Source organism: Hyaena hyaena, unplaced genomic scaffold (genome assembly GCF_003009895.1).
Source record: "Hyaena hyaena isolate Hyena2069 unplaced genomic scaffold, ASM300989v1 scaffold_372, whole genome shotgun sequence".
Classification (NCBI taxonomy): Eukaryota; Metazoa; Chordata; class Mammalia; order Carnivora; family Hyaenidae; genus Hyaena; species Hyaena hyaena.
Window position 1 is genome coordinate 1,140,465 of NW_024081004.1, and position 25,199 is coordinate 1,165,663.

The following is a 25,199-nucleotide window of genomic DNA, read 5'->3' on the forward strand; positions in this document are numbered from 1 at the left end:
TAGCCAAGAACTTCTGTCATCCTGGCCACATTCTCAATATCATGAAAGCTATCACCAGTTTCTAGAATCTACATCCCCATCTTCTCATCAAAAACTCCATGAAGCCCAAACTTAACCCAACAATAAGTCCAACTCACGGGAAATTCTTGAAGTTGAATTAACTAAGGGCAGAGAGCCTTAGCTTCATGTTTCTCTAAGTCTGTAAAAAAGGTGGTAAATGCTCAACAAAACAAAACATTATTTTATTTAGTATCTAAAGCTCATTTTTCCCCAACAATAATCAATCACAGGTTCCATCACTAAGCCAAAATATGACAGAAGGAGCCTTATTTATAGATTATAGAAATTCTTGATGCTACAAATTCCAAGACCAAAAATAATTTTTTAATATTTTTTATTTTAAAAAAAGTTTAATGTTTGTTTATTTTTGAAGGAGAGAGGCAGAGCATGAGTGGGGAAGAGCTGAGAGAGAGAGAGAGAGACACAGAATCAGAAAAGCAGGCTCCAGGCTCTGAGCTGTCAACTCACAAACTGTGAGATCATGACCTGAGCCGAAGTCAGACCCTTAAACCAATGAGCCACCCAGGTGCCTCAAGACCAAAAATAATTTTAAATAAGCATTTCTGACACTCAAGATGCCTACCATATGTATTCCATTTGAGCATTAAAATATTGTGAGCACTCAGGAATCTGGGATTATTTTTAAGCTCTACAGCATGTCAAAATGTATTCCTACCAATATTATGGTAACTATTATTTTTTAACACTCCCTTACCTTTCTCTTGAGTTTCTTGTAGAGCTTTCTTCCACAGTTGAACGGACTTTTCATATGATCCTAATAGGAAACATTCTTCACCTACAAAGTTTTTAACCAATAATCAGTCACAGTTAATGAAATTACCTTATAAAAATTTACTTCATTTTAAAATTCAGTGAATATAGCTCAGCCAGAAACAATTGTGAAAAACAAGTAATTTCAACTAATTAAAAATCAAAGCCCAAATTACCTATATTGCTAATTTGCAGAGTTAAATATTTGTAAGTTACTGACCATTGATAGGTTGAAGTTCTAATGCTTGGCCCAAGCGAGCCCCAGCAGTCTGTAAGTTAGCCTGTATATGACACAGCAGAGTCTTGACAGCAGATGCTTCCTGTGTCACCTTTTCAGTTAACTGTCTGTCACCTTCAGGAAGTCTTTGATTTAATTGTGTTTGATACCATAAAGTTTTGTTGTACAACACTCTCCAGAGAACAGCTAATCTGCACACAAAATTAAGTAATCATCAAAACCAAATTTCAGACAAGGAATAAAAATATGTATAGCCTCCTACTTAGTCTTATTATTTCTGCCTGTATTCTTCACTGATACAATAATATATATACAAACTGATCAGATTTAAATATAATATAAAGTCCACTGATCAAAAAACATATAATACACTTTTTTAAATCTTCATAAACTTTCATGGTCATTTTTCTATAGTGCTTACCTAAACCAAAATCTTTCAATACTTGGGCGTGTATCATGGCTGCCCAAGACTAATTAACTACGTCTGTTGAAAAACATTTAGCTTAAATATAAAAATCTATTAATGCTGACTGGTAATGGATACAGAGTTTCTTTTGATTATAAAAACACTCTGGAATTGGTGCTAAGAGTTCTAGAACCTTGTGACTATATTAAAAATCAATGAATTTTACACTTTAAAATGGTTAATTTTACAGCATAAGAATTATATTCCAATTTTCAAAAAGGAAACCATCTATAATGTTGACGGTACCTTAATATAAGGTAATTATACCTGTGTCCTGGTTGTTGAGCAATATTTAGTACTTGAGGATGAATCTTGAAAGATGAACTCCAAGACCAGTTTTCCTGAGAACCACTACCTTGAAACATTTGAAAAATGGGTACCACCAACTGGTCTTGATTTGCTGTTCTATTTCCATCAACTGATGATGAAATAACTTCAGGTTGAAGAATGTATATGCCATTTAAATAAGCAGCTACCATTTTGAGTAAATGAAAACAAGCCAAAAGCTTCTCTGAAAATAACTGACCCTGTTGTTGCTGCATCAGCAAAAGCTTTATAGTATTTGAGGTCAGTTTTATCAAATGTCCCACATCTTGTTTGTATCTCATATCCCAATACTGGATTGACAAACACTGATGAAAAAGTTGAAAGATACAAAGTATCCATGAATTATGTCGTGTGTTCTTGCTTAAAAAAGGATCAAGTTTGGGAAAAGGACATTTTATAAACTGAAGAATGTAGAAAAAATGAGTGATACAAACAACAGTGTAATTTAACATTAAAGTTTTTTCTGTTACATTTTTTGAAATTCCTATAGTCCATGCTGCAAGGAGATTTTTTTGGACAGAATGCAGTTCTGTAATGGTTCTGTCTGTCTCCTCCATATCATCTTTTGCATGTATTGTATCAAACATAGATGCAAATTCCAATCTTCCCTCCTGGACACTACTAAACAATGGATCATTTTTTTGGTTCCAAAGTGAGAATAAGTTGTTTGCAAAGTGTTTGCCTTCATTAGTTTCTTCTGCTTCAAAATCCTGAAAGAATGAGTGAAGAAAATTATACTTAATATCTTATAAGTAAAATCACTGGTGTTCTCAAATTTCTCTCCATTGAACAAGAGAGAGAAAAATAAGTTTCTTGGAATAAAGTCAATACATAACTGTTCAAAGTAAATAAAACACCTACTAAGTACCTGAAAATCTGCTGCTTTTTCATTTAAGTTCATTGCTTCTTCTGCCTGTAAGAATCTGGGGACAGTAGAATCAGCTAAACTTTTATTTCCTTGGTGTTTTAACAGGCTAGACCTTAGGGAATCCAGTGATCGCAAGTTCAGCCCTTTGCCCTTTGGCTGTAGAAGAAAAAAAGATGTCCAAGAGCAAAATTGTATCTCTAATTCTATAATAAGCAATTAAAAATTCTATAGACAACTATATACAATCCAAGGACATTATTGTCAATATGGTTTTAGATCTGAAATGACAAGCCAACTTTTACCAACGATACCAAAAGCACTATACCTTAGACAATACCATACTTTGGTACGTTTTCTCAAGCCTCTGGGTTGAATCAAGTAGAAGAGATCTCATGAGCACTGATGGAGATAGGTTATCAAGAAATCGAAGGGTCGTGATCATGTATCCATCAGAAATAATGAGGTAGGGTAATCTTGAGTGTGCTTTTATAGAAAATCTCTGTCTCATAGGGTCATTATCAGAAGTTGATGAATCTACAGAATTATTTGAATCTTGAAATGTAAACTGCTGTGGTCTAGCAAACAAACACAAAATTGAAGAATTAGTATAAGAAAAATCTTAAAGGAAACAATCAGATTATTCCAAAGAAAAGAAAAACAACAATTGAAAGCTGCAGAATGATAAAACAGCCAGTTAAACACACTAACATCAAATTGTATATATCTGTAAGGAAGACATGATTAAATAACATGTAGGTTTATATATTTTTTAAATATTCCCTGAATTGTGGCATTTACTGTTCTGTTTTTAGTTTTACACAAACTACTTCAGAAAAGAATGAAGGCAGTTCATTTTTACTATTACAGAATTAAGTAGTTAACCTTCCTTCTTACTATGCTTTAATAAATATACTTGAAATATACTTATAAGAATATAATTATTAGTTATGAATACATAATTAAATAATATTAAATAATCAGAATCAGGTACACTCCCATAACAGTAAATAAGTACATTTATGTAGAAAGTCACTCAAATTTAATCTTCAGCTGACAAAATTTTACCCACTACCATATTCTCCAAATGCCTTTTTCAGTTTTTTTTCTCCCTCTTGATAACAGAATTGTCCTTGATTATTTTTAGCAAAATAATGCCTGTATTCATAACAGGCATTTTTCTAAATTTATTTTTTTAATAATAAATTTGCATCACTTATATAATCAGAAAAAGTAGTCTATTTTAAAAGGTCCTAAATTGGGGGGCGCCTGGGTGGGCTCAGTCAGTTAAGTGTCTAACTTCAGCTCAGGTCATGATCTCAAGGTTCATGAGTTTGAGCCTCACATCAGGCTCTGTGCGGACAGCTCAGAGCCTGGAGCTGCTTTGGATTCTGTGCCTCCATCTCTCTGCCCCTCTCGTGCTCGACTCTCTCTCTCTCTCCCACAAATAAATAAGCATTTTTTAAAAAGTCTTAAATTGGGGTGCCTAAGTGGTTTAGTTGGTTAAGCATCTGACTCTGGTTTGAGCTCAGGTCATGATCTCATAGTTCGTGGGTTTGAGCCCCACATTGGGCTCTGATGGAGCAAAGCCTGCTTGGGATTTTCTCTCTTCCTCTCACTCTGCCCCTCCCCTGCTCATACTCTCTCTCTCAAAATAAACAAACTTTAAAAAAAAAAAAAAAAGGCCCTAAATTAGTAATTTTTCAAATAGACTCCACACCCAGTACAGAGCCCAGTGCTGGGCTTAAAAATCACAACCCTGAGATCAAGAGCTGAGCTGAGATCAAGAGTCTGATGCATAACAGACTGAAACACCCATGAGACCCCTAAATTAATTTTAAAGAAGAATATGAGGGGGGGTGCCTGGGTGGCTCAGTCGGTTTAAGCATCCAACTGTGGCTTAGGTTATTATCACCAGGTCTGTGAGTTTGAGCCAGTGTTGGGCTCTTTGCTGACAGCTCAGAGTCTGGATCCTGCTTCAGATTCAGTGTCTCCTGCGCTCTCAGCACCTCGCACTCGGTCTCTCTCTCTCTCAAAAGTAAATAAACATGAAAAATTTAAAAAAGAATATGAGAACATTCAAGTCAATTGTAAATTGGACCATAAAGAAATAAGGAAAAAATATATTCACTGCAGGAAGTGACAATTTTTTTCAAAGAACTTATTTTTAAGTAATCTCTACACCCAACATGGGACTCGACCTCACAATGCCAAAATCAAGAGCTGCATGTTCTTCCAAATGAGCCAGCCAGGTTTCCCAACAAATTTTTCACTTAGAATTTTCTAGTGCTAAAATTTAAGCATCACTTTTTGCTAAAAATAATCAAGGACAATGCCTCAATTTCCTTTCTGTGAAGGAATGGCAATGGATTAATTTCAAAATCCTTTTCCAATGTTTTTGTTTTGTAAATACCTGTGTGTATATGTCAGGTCATATCTAATGTTAACATCAATAACAACAAATATTTACTGAGCACATATGTAAGAACTGAGCTAAGTTATTTATAACCATTTATTATTTTACTTCATTCCTTCAACCCTAAGAGACAAATAGAGTCATCTTCACTTCCCAGTAAAATTAAAAGAGGCTTAAAGTATAACTTACCCAAAGTCAGACAATTAATAAGTAGAAGAATGAAGATTTGAATTTTGATCTGACTCCAAAGCCAAACTGCTACCCTATCCCACAACTAAAAATTAAAACATGGCTAAATTCTAAAGTCCTCTATCCATTTCCAACAACTTTTTCCCTTTGGGGAAAAAAAATAATAAATCCACGTGCCAAATTAATTTTCAGTTACTCATTTATTTAAGTGGCCTTCTTTTAAAACAATAAAAGACAATCTCACACTTCTTTGAATTTTTACGTAAAAGAAGATACATGTTTTAGTGCTACTGAATATTTAAATAACTTATACTTACATAGTCACAATGTCAAATTTTCACCAGGATTTAGCAACAAAAAGAAATAGAAGAAAACTATAAATAAGAAACAGATATTGAGGACAGACTCAAAGAAAGAATCACAATTCAAAAGATGAAATTATTTTTTTTAAAATACACAATAAAGTAATACCAAAAGAGAAAACCTTCTAAAAACAAATTAAAACAATTCAAATGTCTCACCTATATGTTATGAGTGGGTGAAAAGGAATAAATTCTGCTGGCCCAAATTCTATAGAGCAACCAAATGTAATTAATGTTACCAATTCACCTTGGCAGGTCAATAAAACCAGGGAGCCACGTTTTAACATACAAGCCAGAAAAAGACTATCATGAGTCCAGCTGATATCACCTACCCAGTAGGACCTAGAAAAAGCAAGACAGTATGTTTAGAAAGGGCTCTCAGCAATGTCTTTGACAATTTAAAATGGCCAAGCAGGGTTGAAACATTTCAAAAAATAAGGGGAAAAGAATGAATAGTAGGAAACTGCCACATACATTTCATGTATTTTACTTCCCAGAAAAAAGGTAAGGAAAAAAAGGAGTTTGCTCATCAACATCTACTCCATTTTACATACCAGTCACAAATTCATGTAGACACATGAGCAAATGATAAGATGAAAATACTCCCTAAAAGAGTTACGCTTTTTAGTTATTCACATTTTAATCAGACAACTTTAATTCTATTGGTGTCTACAACTCAAATCTACTGATAGATTTAAAGGTCAATCAATACCATGCCTGTCTTCTCTGCAGTTTGCTGGAGTTCCATGTGGCAGCAGATTTCCTCTTCCCAATGTCATCCTTACTACTCCTTAACTACCTAGTAAAATTAATCTTTCATGGAGACACAAGTAGCTTCTTGTGTAAATAATGATGTACACTCTAAGTTAAAGAGACCACTGCACTAAGACCCGTCATTCTTTCTTTCTCTTCTTCCTTCCATCCTTCCTTCCTTCCTTTGTTTTACTGTAGTCAAGACATGATGTTATATTAATTTCAGGTGTAAGAATGAGTAATACCTTCAGAAAGGAACTTTTAGGTAGGGAAAGAAAACAAAGAGGCAAGGCTAGATAGACCTGAAAACCTTGGAAATTCAGAGAAGAGCAAGAAAAATGTTCAGAAAAGGAAATTAGGAAGTCCATGGGGAAACCTTCCTACTCTATAATCCCAAGTAGGTCCTGGTAGTGGCTCCTGTGTTCTCCAAAATCCTGATTATTGCTATCAACCCATATGCAGAGCCTGCCAACTTTGTTTAAAAAGCTATAAACACCTCAACCACCCCAAGTATATAATGGTCTTCCCAACCCAGGTTTTCTCATTTCAGTCTCTGTAATTAAACCCAATATTCCCTATCCAGTTATGATTCTACTCCTCCTGAGACAACACAGAAAAAAATAAAAGGGAAAAGAAATATGTTCATGTATCTTCCACCCCACCAGACCTTTTCTTAAAGTAAGATTTTCCTTACATATAGCAGTTAATCAAGCACAAATGCTGAAAGTTGCATTATCTATCTAAATACCTATTTAGGTATCTTTTGAATTATCAGAGCCTTAAACTTATTAAACTCTTAGAAGAGAAAATAAAAATGCTATGTAGAAACACAAGAGTTCATACCTGATAAGTGTAGGTGGAACTACAGGATTCTTATTACTACATCCTCTCAGGCTACCACAGAGAGTAACAAAATTCAATGTGTTTATAAACAATACCTGAGTTGCCTAGAAAGCGAAAAAAAAAAAAAAAGACAAAAAACCATTAAAATTAGTTTACTTTAATCATTACTTATAATTCTAGAGATCTAGAGACCTATTATTATCAATAAACTATCTTTGGAGTCTTTCCCAACTGGCAAAACAATACTGAAAACTAAAACTCCTCACTCTTTTATACTATATCTTAAGGACATCAGTTACCACTTCATCCTTCTTCCTTTTTGTTACCCTTTTTTCACTTCTGAAGGCCAAGTTTTTAAATTATAGTTGCTAGTTAAAATAACTTTACCAATCCACAATGTTAAACTGGATCAGAAAACACCCATACAAAGAACATAAAGTAGTATTACAAAACAACTCCAAATTGAACTAAACTCTTTTATGGATTACTTTCAAAATAGATTACATATACTGACCTTTGGGTCTTTCTGATTAAGAGTTACTGCCAGGGTAACGCCATCTCTAGAAAAGGCAGAAATTAGAGCTCCTCTTGACTTTACTGATTCACATTTGGGAATCAAATGGCACAAAAGGCAGTCTTGTTGTGCCCAATGAACATGGTATGGCAATGATCTAAGAAAGTAATGTAATAATTGAAAATAGTAAATACAATAACTTTTAATATTTAGCTCATCATAAAAAACTTAAGGGTCCAATTCCTACATGTGCATGCTAACATGTGCATGCTAAGAGGCTCTCTTAGCAACTGCTCAGAATTTCATCCAAGCCGCAAAAGAGCAGTTGCCAGGTAAACAAGTTCAATATCAGCATTTTGTGAGTAATGGCATGTTCCATAGTCAACCCCAAATGCATCTGTTTTGATGAAAGATTTAGATGACACATATTCTAAACATTCTCACAGTTATTAAATAGAGAAGAAAGGATTTTTAAAATAGTGGCAATGTTCTGGGGTGCCTGGATGCTAAGTCAGGAGAGCATGTGACTCTTGAACTTGGGGTTGTTAAGTTCAAGCCTCATGTTAAATGTAGAGATCACTTAAAAATAAAATCTTTAGGGGCGCCTGGGTGGCTCAGTCAGTTAAAGCGTCTGACTCTTGATTTCTGTTCAGGTCATGATCTCATGGTTCTGGGATTCTCTCTCCCTCTTTCTCTCTGCCCCTTCCTCCCTCCCTCCCTCTCTCTCTCTCCTCTCTCTCTCAAAATAAATAAATAAACTAAAAATAAAAAATATCTTTAAAAAATGAAAATAAAATCCTGGCAATGTTCAATACTTGATATGAGAATGGTTACACACATGTATATTTATCAAAGTCCATCTCATTATATACTTCAGATTTATTCATTCTACACTATATAAATTGCACTTTAGTAAAGTACCATAGCATAAAAAATTTAAGAAAGTTTTAAAACCACACTATTTTACTAAATCTTACTGAAGCATGATGTGCTTTTCTTTTTTAAGTTTACTTATTTATTTAGAGAGTGTATGCTCACAAGTGGGGGAGGGGCAGAGAGAGAAGGAAAGAGAATCCCAAGCAGGCTCCACAATGTCAGTGCAGAGCCAGATGCAGGGCTCAAACTCATGAACCATGAAATCAGAACCTGAGCCAAAATCAAGAGTCTAATGCTTAACTGACTGAGAAACCCAGGTACCCCAGGCATGATATGCTTTTAATGCACTCTATATTTATTTGGCTTTTTAGAATAAATAAAACTATTCTTAATTTAAAAAGTACGTGAGCAGGGGCACCTAGGTGTCTCACTCGGTTAACTGACCAACTTTGGCTCAGGTCATGATCTCACAGTTCATGAGTTCGAGCCCCGCATTAGGCTCTGTGCTGACAGCTCAGAGCCCGGAGCCTGCTTTGGCTTCTGTCTCCCTCCCTTTCTCTCTGCCCCTCCCCTGCTCTCTCAAAAACAAATAAACATTAAAAAAAAAAAAAAAGTACGTGAGTAGGGCGCCTGGGTGACTCAGTCAGTTAAGCATCTGACTCTTGATTTTGACTCAGGTCATGATCTCACGATTCATGAGATCGAGCCGAGTTGGACGCTTCACTGACAGTGCAGAGCCTGCTTGGGATTCTCTTTCTCTCTTCCTCTCTCTCTCTCTCTCTCTCTCTCTCTCTCTCTTTCCCTTCCTCCCTCCCTCCCCCTCTGTCCTTCCCCCACTCACGTGCATGCATTATTGCTCTCAAAATAAACATTTAAGTAAAAAATAATAAAAAGTACTTGAGCAGTTAAAAGAAAAGCAGTAAATTCGAGTTATATTCTTTTTAAAATTCAATTGGATTATTTCCCAAAATAGCCATCTCTGTAATTTTAATACAAGACCATAGCCTGTCTTACCTTTTACATGTTCTCAATTCTCAGAAAGGAAATAAAAACAAGAAAAACCTTCTAGAGTAAACATTTAAAATGAAGACTAAGAGTGCCTAGGTGGCTAATTCAGTTGAACATCCGACTTAGGTCATGATCTTGCATTTTGTGAGTTCGAGTCCTGCATTGGGCTCTCTGCTGTCAATGCAAAACCTGCTTCTGATCCTCTGTCCCTCTCCCTCTCTGACCCCCACCCCCCGCTTGTTCTTTCTCTAAAAATAAATAAAGCATTAAAATGAAAACTAAAATAACAGCAGTACTTATGGGAAAAATAGATTTGTAAAGTCTCAAAGGTTCAAGTTTACATTTCATTTTACTAATTTTATTATGTATTTATGAGTGAAAAAAATGTTTTAAAAGAGATAGAAAGTAAGGAAAAAGGAAACCTTTATCTCACCTTATAGATGTAAATACATTTTCATGCCACCGAATTGCTAGAAATGTTACCTTCAGACATTCTCCAGAATAAAAAGTAAATGAACACAAGCAGCAGTCTCCAAACAACTGTAGATAAATGTAATAAACTTTAGTATATAATTAATCTGAAAATAAACCAAGATATATAAAACACATAAATATATTTCTCATCATAAATAAAATAAATGAAACATACAGAAATCCTGTTTATATCTTTATTTTTAACATTAGGCTAAAGAATAAGTAAAGGTACAGTTTATTGTCTTAAGGAAACACATTGGAGCACCTGGGTGGTTCATTCAGTTAAGCGTCTGACTTCAGGTCAGGTCATGATCTCACAGTTTGTTGGTTCGAGTCCAACATCAGGCTCTGTGCTGACAGCTCAGAGCCTAGAGCCTGCTTCAGATTTTGTGTCTTCCTCTTTCTGCCCCTCCCCCACTAACTCTCTCTCTCAAAAATAATTTTAAAAATTTTAAAAAATAAACACTGCCAATGAATATGTGAATATTTTTCCAAAGAAGACACCCAGATGGCTAACACACATAAAAAGATGCTTAGCATCACTCATCACCAGGAAGATACAGATCAAAACCACAATGAAATACCACCTCACACCTGTCAGGATGGTTAAAATTAACAACACAAGACACAATAGGTGTTGGTGAGGATGCAAAGAAAGGGGAACACTCTTATACTCCTGGTGGGAATGTAAACTGGTGCAGCCACCCCAGAAAACAGTATGGAGGTTCCTCAAAAAGTTATAAATAGATCTACCCTACAACCCAGCATTGGACTACTAAGTACCCAAAGGATACAAAAATACAGATTCAAAGGGGTACATGCACCCCAATATTTATAACAGCATTATCAACAATAGCCAAACTATGGAAAGAGCCCAAGTGTCCATCAACCATTGAATGGATAAATAAAATGTGGTATGTGTAACACACACACACACACACACACACACACACACACACAATGGAATATTAGCCATCAAAAAGAATGAAATCTTGCCATTTGCAATAGCTCAGATGGAGCTAGAGTGTATTATGCTAAGCAAAATAAGTCAGTCAGAGAAAGACAAATACCATATGATTTTACTCATATACGTGTAATTTAAGAAACAAAACAGATGAGGTGCACCTGGGTGGCTCAGTTGGTTGGGCGTCCGACTTCAGCTCAGGTCATGATTTTGCACTTCATGACTTTGAGCTCCTCATTGGGTTCTGTGTTGATAGCTCAGAGCCTAGAGCCTACTTATAATTGTGTGTCTCCCTCTCTCTCTCTGCCTCCTTCCCCAGTTCACACTCTCTCTCTCTCAAAAAAATAAATATACATTAAAAAAAGAAACAAAACAGATGAACATATGGGGGGGGGGGAGGAAAAGAGGGAAGCAAACCATAAGAGACTCTTAAAGATAGGAAACAAATTGAGGGCTGATGAAGGGGTGTGGGTGGCGGATGGGCTAAATGGGGAATAGGTTTTGTGAGGGCACTGGTTATGATGAGGACTAGGTCTTATATATAAATGATGAACCACTGAATTCTACTCCTTAAACCAATACTGCACTACATAACTAACTAGATTTAAATAATAAAAATTTGGAAAAAGTTAATAAAAATTAAGGGGTGCCTGAGGGGCTCAGTCAGTTAAGCAAGTGTCCAACTCTTGGTTTCAGTTCTGGTCATGATCTTACCGTTTGTGGATTTGAGCCCCACATCAGGGAGCCTGCTTGGGATTCAATCTCTCTGCCCCTTCCCAACAGGCATGTTTTCTCTCTTTCTCTCTCTCTCAAAATAAATAAACTTTAAAAACTTAAATTAAAAAGAAAGAAAACACTGCCATTTACTGTGACTAAAACTGGAAAGATTCTTTTAATTTTTTCCCTTATTTTATAGTTAATTATTATCTAAATTAGGGGTAGAGGAAGGCAGAGGAAAATAAAATTTTAAAATGCAATTTCTAACAACAATGAATTGGGTAATAAAATGTTGGTCCATACATATAAAGAGTGCATGCAGCTACTGATAATGTTTTTTAGTTTATGAATGCATCCTTTCTTGGGAATTAAATGGCTTAATTATCATCAAATCTAGCTTTTTAAATTATAAAACTTGGTATATTTTAAAACTAGAGAAAAGTACAGAATCAGACATAAACACAGAGAATAAACTGATGGTTGCCAGAGGGGAGTTGGAGTGAAGGGGAGTAGGAGATACAGGCTTCTAGTTATGTAACAAATAGATCATGGGATTAAAACAGATACAACATAGAGTATATAATCAATAGCATTATAGGGGCGCCTGGGTGGCTTAGTCGGTTAAGCGTCCGACTTTCGCTTAGGTCATGATCTCGCGGTTCGTGGGTTCGAGCCCCGCGTCGGGCTCTGTGCTGACTGCCAGCTCAGAGCCTGGAGCCTATTTCAGAGTCTGTGTCTCCCTCTCTCTCTGACCCTCCCCTGCTCGCGCTGTCTCTCTCTCTCTCCTAGAAATAAATAAAAATATTTAAAAAAAAAAAAGCATTATAATAGTTTTGATGGGGACAGATGGTGGCTACACTTGCCGCAAGCACAGCATAACATAAAGAATTGCTAAATCATCATGTCGTATACCTAAAACTTACGTAACACTGTGTCTCAACTATACTCAAATAAAAAAATAAATAAAAATTGGGGCATCTGGATGGCTCAGTCAGTTAAGCATACGACTCTTAATTTCAGCCCAGGGCATAATCCTAGGGTTGTGCAATTGAGCCCTGTGTCAAGTTCCACTCTGAGTGTGGAGCCTGCTGAGGATTCCCTCTCTCTGTCTGCCCCTCTCCCCTGCTTGGGCTCTAAATAAATAAACAAATGTACAAATATTAAAAACTAAGGAAAATACTAGGAAAAGAGAAAGGAAGCTCTAAGGTAAAATCATTTTTTAATTCAAGTATAATTAACATAGTGTTATATTAGTTTCAAGTGTACAATGATTCAACAACTCTACATATTTCTCAGTGTTTATCAAGACAAGTGTGCTTTTAACACACTATTTCACCCACCTCCCCTCTGGCAACCACCAGTTCTCTGTATTTAAGATTCTGTTCATTTTGTCTTTCAGATTCAACATATAAGTGAAGTCATGGTATTTGTCTTTCTCTGATTGACTTATTTCACCTAGCATTATACCCTCTAGCTCCATCCATGCTCTTGCAAATGGCAAGATTTCATTATTTTTTTTTTTTATCACTGAGTAATATTCCATTTTAAAAACAAACCACATCTTCTTTATCCATTCATCTATTGACAGACACTGGCTTGCTTCCATACCTTAGCTATTGTATATAATGCTGTAGTAAACATAGGGGAGTATATGTCTTTTCAAATAAGTGTTTTTGTTTTTTTCGGGTAAATACACAGTAGTAGAATTAGTAGATCATATGGTATTTCTATTTTTAATGTTTTGAGGAACCTCCATACTGTTTTCCAGAGTGGCTGCACCAATTCCCACCAACAGTGCATAACAGTTCCTTTTTCTCCACATCTTTGCCAAATACTTGTTATTTCTTGTCTTTTTCATTGTAGTCATTCCGACAGGTATAAGGTATCTCAGCATGGTTTTGATTTGCACTTTCCTGATGATGATATTGAGCATCTTTTCATGCATCTGTCTTCTTTAGAAAAATGTCTATTCAGGTACTCCGCCCATATCTTAGCTGGGTTATTTGTGGTTTTTTGATGTTGAATTGTGTTAAGTTCTTTGCATACTTTGGATATTAACCCCTTATCAGATATATTATTTGCAAATATCTCTCCCATTCAGTAGACTGTCTTTATGTTTTTTAATGGTTTCTTCCTGAGCTGTGCAAAAGCTTTTTGTTTTAGTCTAGTTCCAATAGTTTAATTTTGCTTTTGTTTCCCTTGCCAGAGATGTATCTAGAAAAATGTTTCTATAGCTGATGTCAAAGAAAGTACTGTCTATGCTTTCTTCCAGGAATTTTATGGCTTCTGGTCTCACATTTAGGTCTTTAATCTTTAATTTTGAGTTTATTTTTGCGTATGGTATAAGAAAATGGTCCAGTTTTCCCAACATCATTTGTTGAAGAGACTTTCCCCCACTGTATATTCTTGCCTCCTTCATCATAGATTAGTTGACCATATACATGTGAATTTATTTCTGGGCTGTCTATTCTGTTCCATTGAGCTATGTGTGTGTGTCTATTTTTGTGCCAGTACAATACTGTTTTGAATACTAGGCATTGTAGTATATCTTAAAATCTGGAATTACGGTACCTCCAGATTTGTCCTTCTTTTTCAAGGTTGCATTGGCTACTTGGGGTCTTTTATGGTTCCATACAAATTGTGGATTATTTGTTCTAGTTCTTTGAAAAATGTTGCCATTTTGACAGAGACTGCATTAAATCCATAGATTATGTTGGATAGTACGGATTTTAAAAATATTGGTTCTTCCAGTCCATGAGCATGAGCATCTTTCCCTTTACCACAAATCTTTCCACTTGTTTGTGTCACCTTCAGTTTCTTTCGTCAACGTTTTATAGTTTTCAGATTACAGATCTTTCCTAGATATTATATTCTTTTCGGTGCAATTATAAATTAAACTGTTCTCTTAATCTCTCTTTCTGCTACATCATTATTAGTGCAGAGAATGGAAAAGATTTCTGTATATTCATATCATATCCTGTGACTTTACTGAATTCATCTGTCAGTTGTAGTGTTTTGGTGGAGTTCAAACTATTTTTGATAAACATTTAAAAAAATATGACCAAGAAATGTAAAAATATCTTTTCCACAATAACTTCAATTACTGTGAAAATTAATGATGATTAAAGATATATAGCAATGCTATTACACACTCTGCTCAACAGCTTTACAGTGTCTGTTCTTAAAGTCTGAGATCTCATCTTCAATAATACCCTGTCCAATTCAGATTTTACCTCATTTCTTATAAAGACAGCATGCACTACAGCTTCTTTATCTTCATTAGAAGGCAAATGAACTGCTTCTTCAGGTATGATCTGGGACCACTGGCCTACCAATGAAGGGCTTTTAGAAGATAAGATAGTCTTGAATTCCAAATATTCCCAAAGAAATATGCATCCAGAAGGAGTTATAAGCAGAACTCTTTTCCCATTTCCAGAAACATACAAGTAGAGTCTCAAAGAACTTGCTTTAAAAAAACAAACATAAGAAGGGAATTAAACCTCTAAAGTCTGAATTCCTCCCAAAAAGTACATAATTTATCTATCCTAACAATAAGAAACATAAATGATATTTCCTTTCCATTCAGGGTAAAACTAAGGCACTACTAATAAATTAAAAGTACAAACAATAGTAACATTTACCATGTACTTGTTATGTGATATTAGGAACCCATTGTTATCAAATGTTAGGCAAGCCAGACTTTTATTTAAGATGAATCTAAGTGTCATAAATAAACACCACCAGGGCACCTGGGTGGCTCAGTCAATTGAGGGACCAACTCTTGATTTCAGCTCAGGCCAAGATCTCACGGTTCGTGGGTTCGAGCCCTACATTGGGCTCCGCATTGGGTATGAAGCCTGCTTAAGATTCTCTTTCTCCCCCTTTACCCCTCCCCCACTCACCTGTGTGCACTCTCCCTCAATAAATAGTAAAAAAACAAACACCATCTGGGGCACCTGGGTGGCTTAGTCCGTTAAGCATCCGACCTCAGCTCAGGTCATGATCTCAGAATTTGTAGGTTCGAGCTCCACATAGGGCTCTGTGCTGACAGCTAGCTCAGAGCCTGAGGCCTGCTTCAGATTCTGTATCTCCCTCTCTCTCTGACCCTCACCTGCTCACGCCGTCTCTCTCTCTCTCTCTCAGAAATTAAAAAACAAAAAAAACAAAACACCATCCAAAAACATGATATATATACAAGAAAATATATATGTATATATATATTTTTATAGATACATAGATATATGCACACATACAGAGATATTTTTTAAATAGTAATAGGAAAATGTTTCACCTTCACCTTCTGTTCCTCCCATTTATCAAGTAAACCAATTTAAACAAATAAAAAACTCTTACCTACTGCAGCTTGAATCACTTTCTTAGGCTTTTCAACTGCCTGTATAGTTTTCAAGCAATCTTGATCTTTGTTCCAAAGAAAAAGCTCCCCTGTAGTAAGTACCCCAGCCAGCCAGGCATCTGTTTCCAAAAAGGAAATACAATAGTTATAATCTAATATTTCCCTTAATATTACCCCAAATTTTTATGAACAAACACAATTAATCTAGCCTTTTGAAAACATCGGTACTACTTAACCATTACTGGATGTTGTTAGGACAATAGCATCCTTCAACAAAGGCTGCAGACAAGGAATTTTCTTCTTTGTTCTTCCTGATAGCAAATTAATTTCATTTATAAATTTATTATCCAAAAGGAAAACAGCTTCATTTTCCTAAAAAAAAAATAAATAAATAACAATTAAGGGGTGCCAGAAGTTAATTCAACCTCTAATCTAACTAAATTATCCCAGAAAGGAAAACAAAGTGACATTCAAGAAAGATTATACATTTGTCACAAATCATAAAATGAAAATTACGTTCATTAGATAACCTGGAGATTTTTCATTCTATCTTAAAATATTTCTTAGAATTACTAGGTAAGATGACCTAATGGCTACACCTAGACCTTTTTGATCTTTAAAATTATAAGAGTGTTAGGGCACCTGGGTGGCTCAGTCAGTTAAGTAGTTAGGTGTCTGACTTCAGCTCAGGTCATGATCTCACAGTTCTGGGTTTGAGTTCTGCATTGCTCTCTGCTGACAGCTCAGAGCCTGAACCCTGCTTTGGATTCTGTGTCTCTGTCTCTCTTTGCACGTCTCCTGCTCATGTTTGGTCTCTCTCTTTCTCAAAAATAAAAGTTATGCTGAGTGAAATAAGTCAGGCAGAGAAGGACAAATACCATATGTTTGCACGTATAGGAGGATTAGGAGGAACTTAACTGAGGAACAAGGGGGAGAAGAAGGGCGGAAATGGTGGGGGAAAGGGAGAGAGGCAAACCATGAGAGACTCTTGAATGCTGACAAAAACTGAGGACTGATGGATGTGGGGGGGAGGAGGGATGGGCATGGAGGAGGACACTTGTGGGGATGAGCACTGAGTGTTATGTGGAAACTAATTTGACAATAAACTATTTGTAAAAAAATAATAATAATAAAATAAAATAAAATTCTAAAAAAAAAAAAAGTATTTTTTATATTATAAGAGTGTCTTCCAATTCTGCTAGCCAAAACTTCACTTTCAGTGCAGAGCCTGCTTGGGATTCTCTCTCTCTCCCTCTCTCTGCCTCTTCCCCACTTTGTGCCCACGCGCGCGCACACACACACACACCCTCTCTCTCTCAAAATAAATAAATAAACTTTAATAAAAAGGGGTGGGGGCACCTGGGTGGCTCAGTTGGCTAGGTGTCTACTTCAGCTGAGATCATGATCTTAAAGTTCATGAGTTTGAGCCCCATATCAGGCTCTCTGCTGTCAGTAGATCCTGCTTCAGGATCCTCTGTCCCCCTCTCTCTCTGCCCCTCCCTGGTTCATGCTCTCTCTCTCAAAAATAAATAAACATTAAAAAAATGTTTAAAATAAAAAAAGAAGTTGTGCTATATATAAAATGGAATACTACTCAGCAATAAAAAAGAATGAGACCTTGCCTTTTGCAATAAGATGGATGGACCTAGAGGGTATAATGCTAAGGGAAATAAGTCAGTCAGAGAAAGACAAATACCATGATTTCACTTATATGTTGAATCTAAAAATCAAAATGAACAAACAACAACAAAAAACACAGACTATTAAATACAGAGAACAAACTGGTAGTTTGCCAGAGTGGAGAACAATGGGGAGATGGGCAAAATAGTTGAAAGGGATTAAGAAGTACAAACTTCCAGGGGCACCTGGGTGGCTCAGTTGGTTAAGCGTCCGACCGGCTCAGGTCATGATCTCACAGTTCATGGGTTCAAGCCCTGCATCAGGCTCTGTGCTGACAGCTAGTTCAGAGCCTGGAGCCTGTTTCAGATTCTGTGTCTCCCTTTCTCTCTGACCCTCCCCTGTTCATGCTGTCTCTCTCTCTCTCAAAAATAGATAAAAAACATTAAAAATTTTTAAAAAAGTACAAACTTTCAGTCATAAAATATGTTACTGATAAGAAAAGTACAGCATAGGGTATGTATTCAATAATATTGTAATAGTGTTGTATGGTGACAGATGGTGACTATACTTATTGTGATGAGCACTGACTAATGCATGGAATTATAGAATATGTTGAACACTTAAAGCTAATATAACATTGCATGTTAATTGTATTTAAATTTAAAAATTCCTTTTTATATTTGCCATCTCAACCTCAAATCTAACAGGACAAAAATTTTCTTTGAAAATAAAATATTTCTTCCATACAGACCATTTAACTTTTTGGAGAAGTTAACTTGCTCCCCATAAAAAAACAAAACACAAGCACAAAAAACTCTGTTCCGTGAGCAGGTGATCCTGCTAAAGATGGTAGGTTTTCTTTAAGACCATAGAACATTCTATCTTAGAGGCAAAGTACACATTTAACACATTATTACAGCTGGTATTGTATGAAGAAAGAAAAACCTACCTGTCCTAACCAGGAGACTCGTGGCCAGGGCTTTTTCTGCTTGATACTTGTTGATGTCAAAACTTCTAATCTTATCGCCATGCTTCTTAAGATAACAATGACCAATTAAGCAAAAAGTCACAAGATGCTGTAAATAATAATAAGTAGCCCATAAGATTTACTGAGGATCCTCATTTAGAATGTTCACGAAGTTTTGGTAAATCACTTTTTTCATCAGCTCAAGTTAACTGTCATTTTAAGGTAAGATATAAAGAATGTATTTATTTATTTATTTTTGGTTTTATTTAGTTTTGAGACAGAGACAGAGCATGAGTGGGGGAGGGGCAGAGAGAGAGGGAGACACAGAATCCGAAACAGGCTCCAGGCTCTGAGCTGTCAGCACAGAACCTGATGTGGGGCTCAAACCCATGGACTGTGAGATCATGATCTGAGCCAAAGCTGGACGCCCAACCTACTGAGCCACCCAGGCGCCCCATAAAGAATATATTTAGTATCTCATGTCTTGAATAGTCAGACAAAATGTATTTGCTTTTTTCACAAGTTGTTTCTCAGTCTATGAAGATAAAAATAAAATAGGGAAAGATCTTGACCATAAAGTTTCTATGTGATATGCTTTTCTCAGTGTCATAGGCTATATTTCCCAAAGATGGCCACAACAGTATCTCCCATCCTACATACTCTTCTTACACTATGACGTTGACACTTCTCTCATTGAGAACTCTGGTCCATGCCTCATCCCTTAAAAGTGAGATTTTTACTATTCTAACCAAGAGTAAAATGGAAATAATTTTATACATTCCAAGGCTCAATCATAAAAAGCAATTATAGCTTCTATCTTACCTCCGGAGTAATTACACTCTAGAAGCCTTCAATCGCCATCTAGACAAACTACCCTGAGCCATCAAACTGTAAGAAAGTCCACACTAGCCAACATAAAGATGAAGCCCCAAGAAAACATGATGTGAAGATGTATAGAAAGTGCCCATGCTGGGTATGAAGCTAGTTGTAGTGGAAGCCAAGAAGAGTTTGTCAGAGCTCAAGTAGGGTGAGGAAAGCATAATCTTGAATGAATAGTCCATTCCATGGAGAATCCTGGGAGGACGTTCACACAGTGTGACATGACAGCCTGGCATATGTGCCGGAGCCCAAGCAGAACGAAAATACAGAAGTCATACTGAAAAGGATCCCACTGACCAAAGTGAAAACAGTTTGAGGATCCAAACAAAGTATAGCAATGGATTTAAAATCCATAGGATAGGGTCCCTTGGGTGGCTCAGTCGGTTAGGCGTCCGACTTTGGCTCAGGTCATGATCTCATGGTTTATGGGTTCAAGCCCCGCATAGGGCTCTGTGCTGACAGCTAGCTCAGAGCCTGAAGACTTCTTCAGATTCTGTGTCTCCCTCTCTCTCTGACCCTCCCCTGCTCACGCTGTCTGTCTCTCTCGGAAATAAACATTAAAAAAATTTTTTTAAATAAAATCCACAGGATAAAACAGAAAAACATGAATCCATAGAATTATAAATGAATAAACTGAACATTTGATAAAAATATCTTCTTTACATTGTTATAAAGTATAAAAATAAAGTACTCATTAGTTACAAAAAAGAGTAACTTTATAATGAAACAGCCAGGCAGACTCCATTTAATCCAGTGGTCAAAATGAAAATTATCAGAAATGGGATAAATGGAAATCATGGGTCACCTAATAGGTAGAATAAGAAAAATTTCTCTGTGAAATTCATGCTAAAGATACATAACCTGAATCTAATCACAAAAAGTATCAGGCAAACTCAAATTTAAGGACATTCTACAAAATAACTGATCTGAAAACTTCTAAAGTTTAAAGGTTATGAAAGTCAGGAAAAAGATCAAGAACACAGTCCCAGGGTGCCTGGGTGGCTCAACCAGTTGAGTGTCTGACTCTTGATTTCATCTAAGGTCATGATCCCAGGGTCATGGGATTGAGCCCTACATCAGGCTCCACTGAGCAGGGAGCTAGCCTAAGATTCTCCCACTCTGCCCCTCTTCCCCATTGCATACTCTCTCTCTCTTTAAATTAAAAAAACAAACAAACAAACAAACAAAAAAAAACAAAAAAAACTGGTCCTAAGTGAAAAATCTCATAAATAAGTTGCAATGAGTAATTGTAAATTTTATCTTTTCATGATAAAGGACAATACTGGCAACAGGCAAAATTTGAAAGAGAAATTAAGGATGATACAGTTATAATGTATGAATGTTAATTTTCCGATTTTGATGAGTGTCTTCGATTCTTGTAGGTGAATGTCCTTATTTGCAGAAAATGTACACTAAAATATTCAGAGGTGAGGGAACATCAGTTTGTCACACTCAAATGGTTTGTGAAAAAAAGTTCTTTGTACTACATACGCAATTTTCCTAGCTATAAGTTTCTGTTACAAGTTAATTTTTTTTAATTCTTAAAATTGTGAAATCTTGAACAATGATATAATTTGGTCATTGGCCTGAACTGTATTCAATCACAGCCATATTCTTTCCTCCTTTTTTCAAATTCTATATTCCTGGGGCACTGGGGTGGCTCAGTTAGCTGGGCAACCAACTCTGGCTCAGGTCATGATATTCCAGTTCATGAGTTCAAGCCTGGCAATGGGCTCACTGCAGTCAGCCCAGAGCCTGGTTCAGATCCTCTGTCCCCCCTCCCCCCCCCATACCCTCCCCTGCTTGTGCTTTTTCTCTCTCAAAAAAATAAACATTTAAAATTCTATTTTCCTAATTCTATTTAGTTTATGAATTCTAAAATGGCTGAATTTGGTATGATTAAAGATCTTTAAAAAGAAAGATGAACCTTTTAGTAAAATCAACTTTAAAAGAAAAACTATTCAAGTACAGCAAAGAGGACCTATTAAGATACTAGCCATCCGCATATTTTATACTGTAACATCATGTTTTCCAATAATCTAAATGACAACTTCCTGAGACACTATGTTTATAAATTTTATTTTTTTTCTTTTTTTTAAATTAAGTTTTTTTTTATGTTTTTATTTATTTCTAGGAGAGAGAGAGAGAGAGAGAGCGTGAGCAGGGGAGGGTCAGAGAGGAGAGAGAGAGAGAGACAGCGTGAGCAGGGGAGGGTCAGAGAGAGAAGGAGTCACAGACTGAAACAGGCTCCAGGCTCTGAGCTGGCAGTCAGCACATAGCCCAACGCGGGGTGTGAACCCACGAACCACGAGATCATGACCTAAGCGAAAGTCGGACGCTTAACCGACTAAGCCACCCAGGCGCCCCTATAAATTTTAAATATAACTAAAATTATAAATAAAAGCAATTATTTTAAAAAGTGAACCAAATGCAAGAGGAATGTTTTATCAGAAAAGCGTTATTTGCAACTTCTAATGAAATAATAGGTCTAGTCAACAGTATCGGTGGTTGCTAAAATGATTAGGTGAAAGTAGATGGGGGAGTTTGTAACAGACAAACTGACATGGCCTAAACTCCTACACTCACTAATCAATCTCAATTAAAACTACTGTGAGACAGGGGCACCTGGGTGACTCAATCAGTTAATTAAGCATTGGACTCTTGATTTTGGCTCAGGTCACGATCTTGCAGTTTGGTGGGTTCAAGCCTCGAGTCAGGCTCTGGGCTGGCAGTCTGGAGCCTGCTTGGGATTCTCTCTCTCCCTCTCTCTTTCTCCCTCTCCTCTGCTTGTACTCTCTCTCTCAAAAAAAAAAAAAAAAAAAAAAACTTAAAAAAAATTACTGTGAGACAAAGACATTATATTTCTCCTGATATGTTTGTTGCCATGTAGATAGGGAGTACACAGAACCATATATGAAATATTCTTAAAAAGATTTTAAAAAATTGAAATTGAATCTTAATCTGTGTCTGACTCTAAACATCAATTAACAAGAAATAAAGAAAATGAAGGAACATATTAATACACCAGGAAAATAAAATCAACAAAATTCAGATGTAAAAAAATGCTATAGGATAAATGACAGAGTTTCTTCACCCACCCCTGGGTGGCTCAGTAGGTTAAGCATCTGCCTTTAGTTCAGGTCATGATTTCACAGTTCTTGAGTTTGAGCCCTGCATCAGGCTCTCTGCTGTCAGCACAGAGCCTGCTTTAGATCCTCTGTCCCCTTCACTCTCTCCCTCCCCTGCACTCTGTCTCTCTTAAAAAATAAACATTAAAAAAAAAATTTTTTTTAAGGGGAGAGAGAGAAATTCTTACATGTGTATTACATAGATATATATGCATATATGGGGTAATATTAAGAGACATAATAACCAAATGTAATATATGAAGATCTTTCTTGGATTTTAATTCAAATAAACCAGTTGGATATAGATATTCAGCAGTTGCCAAAAAAGAATAAGGAAGATCTAGAAGTACCAATGTGGCTCAGTCAGTTGTGCACCCAACTCTCAGTTTCGGCTCAGGTCATGGTCCCAGAGTTGTAGGTTCGAGCCCCGAGTCAGGCTCTGCACTGAGCATGGACCCTGCTTGAGATATTCTCTGTCTCTCTTTCTCTCCCTCTCCCTCTTCCTCCCCTACAACCCTCTCCTCTGCTTGCACTTTCCCTTTCTCTTTCTAAAAAAAAAAAAAGAAAAGAATAAGGAAGATCTCTCTGATTTCTAGACTATATTAACTGAAAAAAGTAAACTGCAAAGGAATATACATAGGGTACCTGGATGGCTCAGTTGGTAGAGCAAGCAACTCTTGACCCTGGGGTCATGACTTCAAGGCCCCCATTGGATTTAGTGCCTACTTAAAAAAAAAAAAAAAAAAAGAGTATGAAACTTATATGTAAGGAGATGAAAATAACACATGCATCATTTAATTTTGCAAAAAGAAACAGAAAAAGAAAACAAAAATTAACAAAATAGGCTAACTACCACTGGGAGAGGGTGGCAAAATGGAAAGACTAGAAAGAGAGGGATACTTCTTAATGTACCTTTTTGTATAGTTTTGATTTCTGGAATCATGTTAATAAAAACAAGAATGGAGAGGGTACATGAAAATAGAAAGAAACAAAATCTGACTATATTTCAAATGAGTAAAATAACCACAATGAAGAGAAAAAGGATTAATTCAAGTACCTTTTTTTTTTTTTTTTTTAAGAGAGAGAGAGACCGAGCATGAGCAGGGAAGGGGCAGAGAGAGAGGGAGACACAGACTCCAAAGCATGTTCCAGGCTCTGAGCTATCAGCCCAGAGCCCGACATGGGGCTCAGAACCAAGAATTGTGAAATCATGATCTGAGCTGAAGTCGGACGCTTAACCATCTGAGCCACTCAGGCACCACCAAGTAACTTTTAAACAGAATATTTTGACTATATGCTCTCAAACCAAAGATAAAAAGAACTACAAACAAATGTCAAATTCTTCTTAGTTGTTTTTCCTAGGGATATGAATACAAAAATTATGAAGCTATTTCTTTGTGTGTATTGTGGGGCTGAACAAATGAACATATACATACATATATATGAAGTCGCCATTCTCATTGTAGAAGAAAGGGGAAACAATTATAGAATGGAGAAGGGTAAAGAAAAGTCCTAAAGGGCTGGATTAGAATTGGAGGTATCCATAGAAAAACTCATGATTTCTAGTTCTGTCTTCTAAAAGAGCCTAGAAGCAATGATACTCCAGTAGCAATAAGCAAACCTAGCACCCAGATTTTGGTTTCTAAACACCATTCCTCAGTAAAAGAAACCAGGACTCCTTGAAAAATCACCTGATTTCAGGGCAGGGATAGAGAAGGAAACAGATGGACCTGGAACAATCTGTTCCAAAGTTAAGGTAGAAAACATGATAGAGACATGTCAAAAGAAACAGGATCAAGACTGAAGGGCCAAATCCCCCAGTCAAATGTGAGACTCTGAGCATTGAAATAAAGAAGATGAACAACAGGATATAATCTACTAAATAAAGAATATGAGGCACCTGGGTAGCTCAGTCAGTTAAGCATCCAACTCTTGATATTGGCTCAGATCATATCTCACCATGGTGTGATGAATCAGACTCTGCACTAGGCATGGAGCCTTCTTAAGATTCTCATTCTCTCTCTCTCTCCCCCCCCCCCAAAAATAATAATAAATGAGGGTGCTTCTGTGGATGCTAAACTGCACACCTGCTGAACAAAGCTTGAAATTTAAAACTTTCAGAAAGCAGGAAACAGCCTCCTTGACCTCCACCGCAGCAACTTCTTACTTGACACATCCCCAAAAGCAAGGGAATCAAGAGCAAAAATAAACTGTTGGGACCTCATCAAGATTAAAAGCTTCTGCACAGCCAAGGAAACAACCCAGAAAATTAATAGGCAACCAACGGAATGGGAAAAGATAGTTGCAAATGACATATCAGATAAAGGGTTAATATCCAGAATCTATAAGGAACTCACCAAACTACACGCCCGAAAAACAAACAACCCAGTGAAGAAATGGGCAGAAGA

At 36.4% G+C, this 25,199-nt stretch overlaps 1 protein-coding gene across 1 annotated transcript in view; it reads right to left on the reverse strand.

Annotated features, from left to right (window-relative positions):
• Positions 1–23,478, reverse strand: part of CPLANE1 (ciliogenesis and planar polarity effector 1) — a 137,601-nt gene extending 114,123 nt beyond the window's left edge. Inside the window, exons 1-14 of the mRNA XM_039250526.1 lie at positions 23,437–23,478; positions 18,767–18,893; positions 16,434–16,569; positions 16,197–16,316; positions 15,077–15,309; positions 10,122–10,228; positions 7,805–7,961; positions 7,291–7,394; positions 5,854–6,036; positions 3,056–3,305; positions 2,731–2,886; positions 1,803–2,572; positions 1,052–1,260; positions 776–856 (exon numbers count right to left, since the gene is read on the reverse strand). Coding sequence (XP_039106457.1) covers positions 776–856; positions 1,052–1,260; positions 1,803–2,572; positions 2,731–2,886; positions 3,056–3,305; positions 5,854–6,036; positions 7,291–7,394; positions 7,805–7,961; positions 10,122–10,228; positions 15,077–15,309; positions 16,197–16,316; positions 16,434–16,569; positions 18,767–18,847 — 2,587 coding nt within the window. The 5' untranslated portion in view covers positions 18,848–18,893; positions 23,437–23,478. The remainder of the gene's footprint in view (positions 1–775; positions 857–1,051; positions 1,261–1,802; positions 2,573–2,730; positions 2,887–3,055; positions 3,306–5,853; positions 6,037–7,290; positions 7,395–7,804; positions 7,962–10,121; positions 10,229–15,076; positions 15,310–16,196; positions 16,317–16,433; positions 16,570–18,766; positions 18,894–23,436) is intronic.
• Between the last annotated feature and the right edge of the window lie 1,721 nt (positions 23,479–25,199).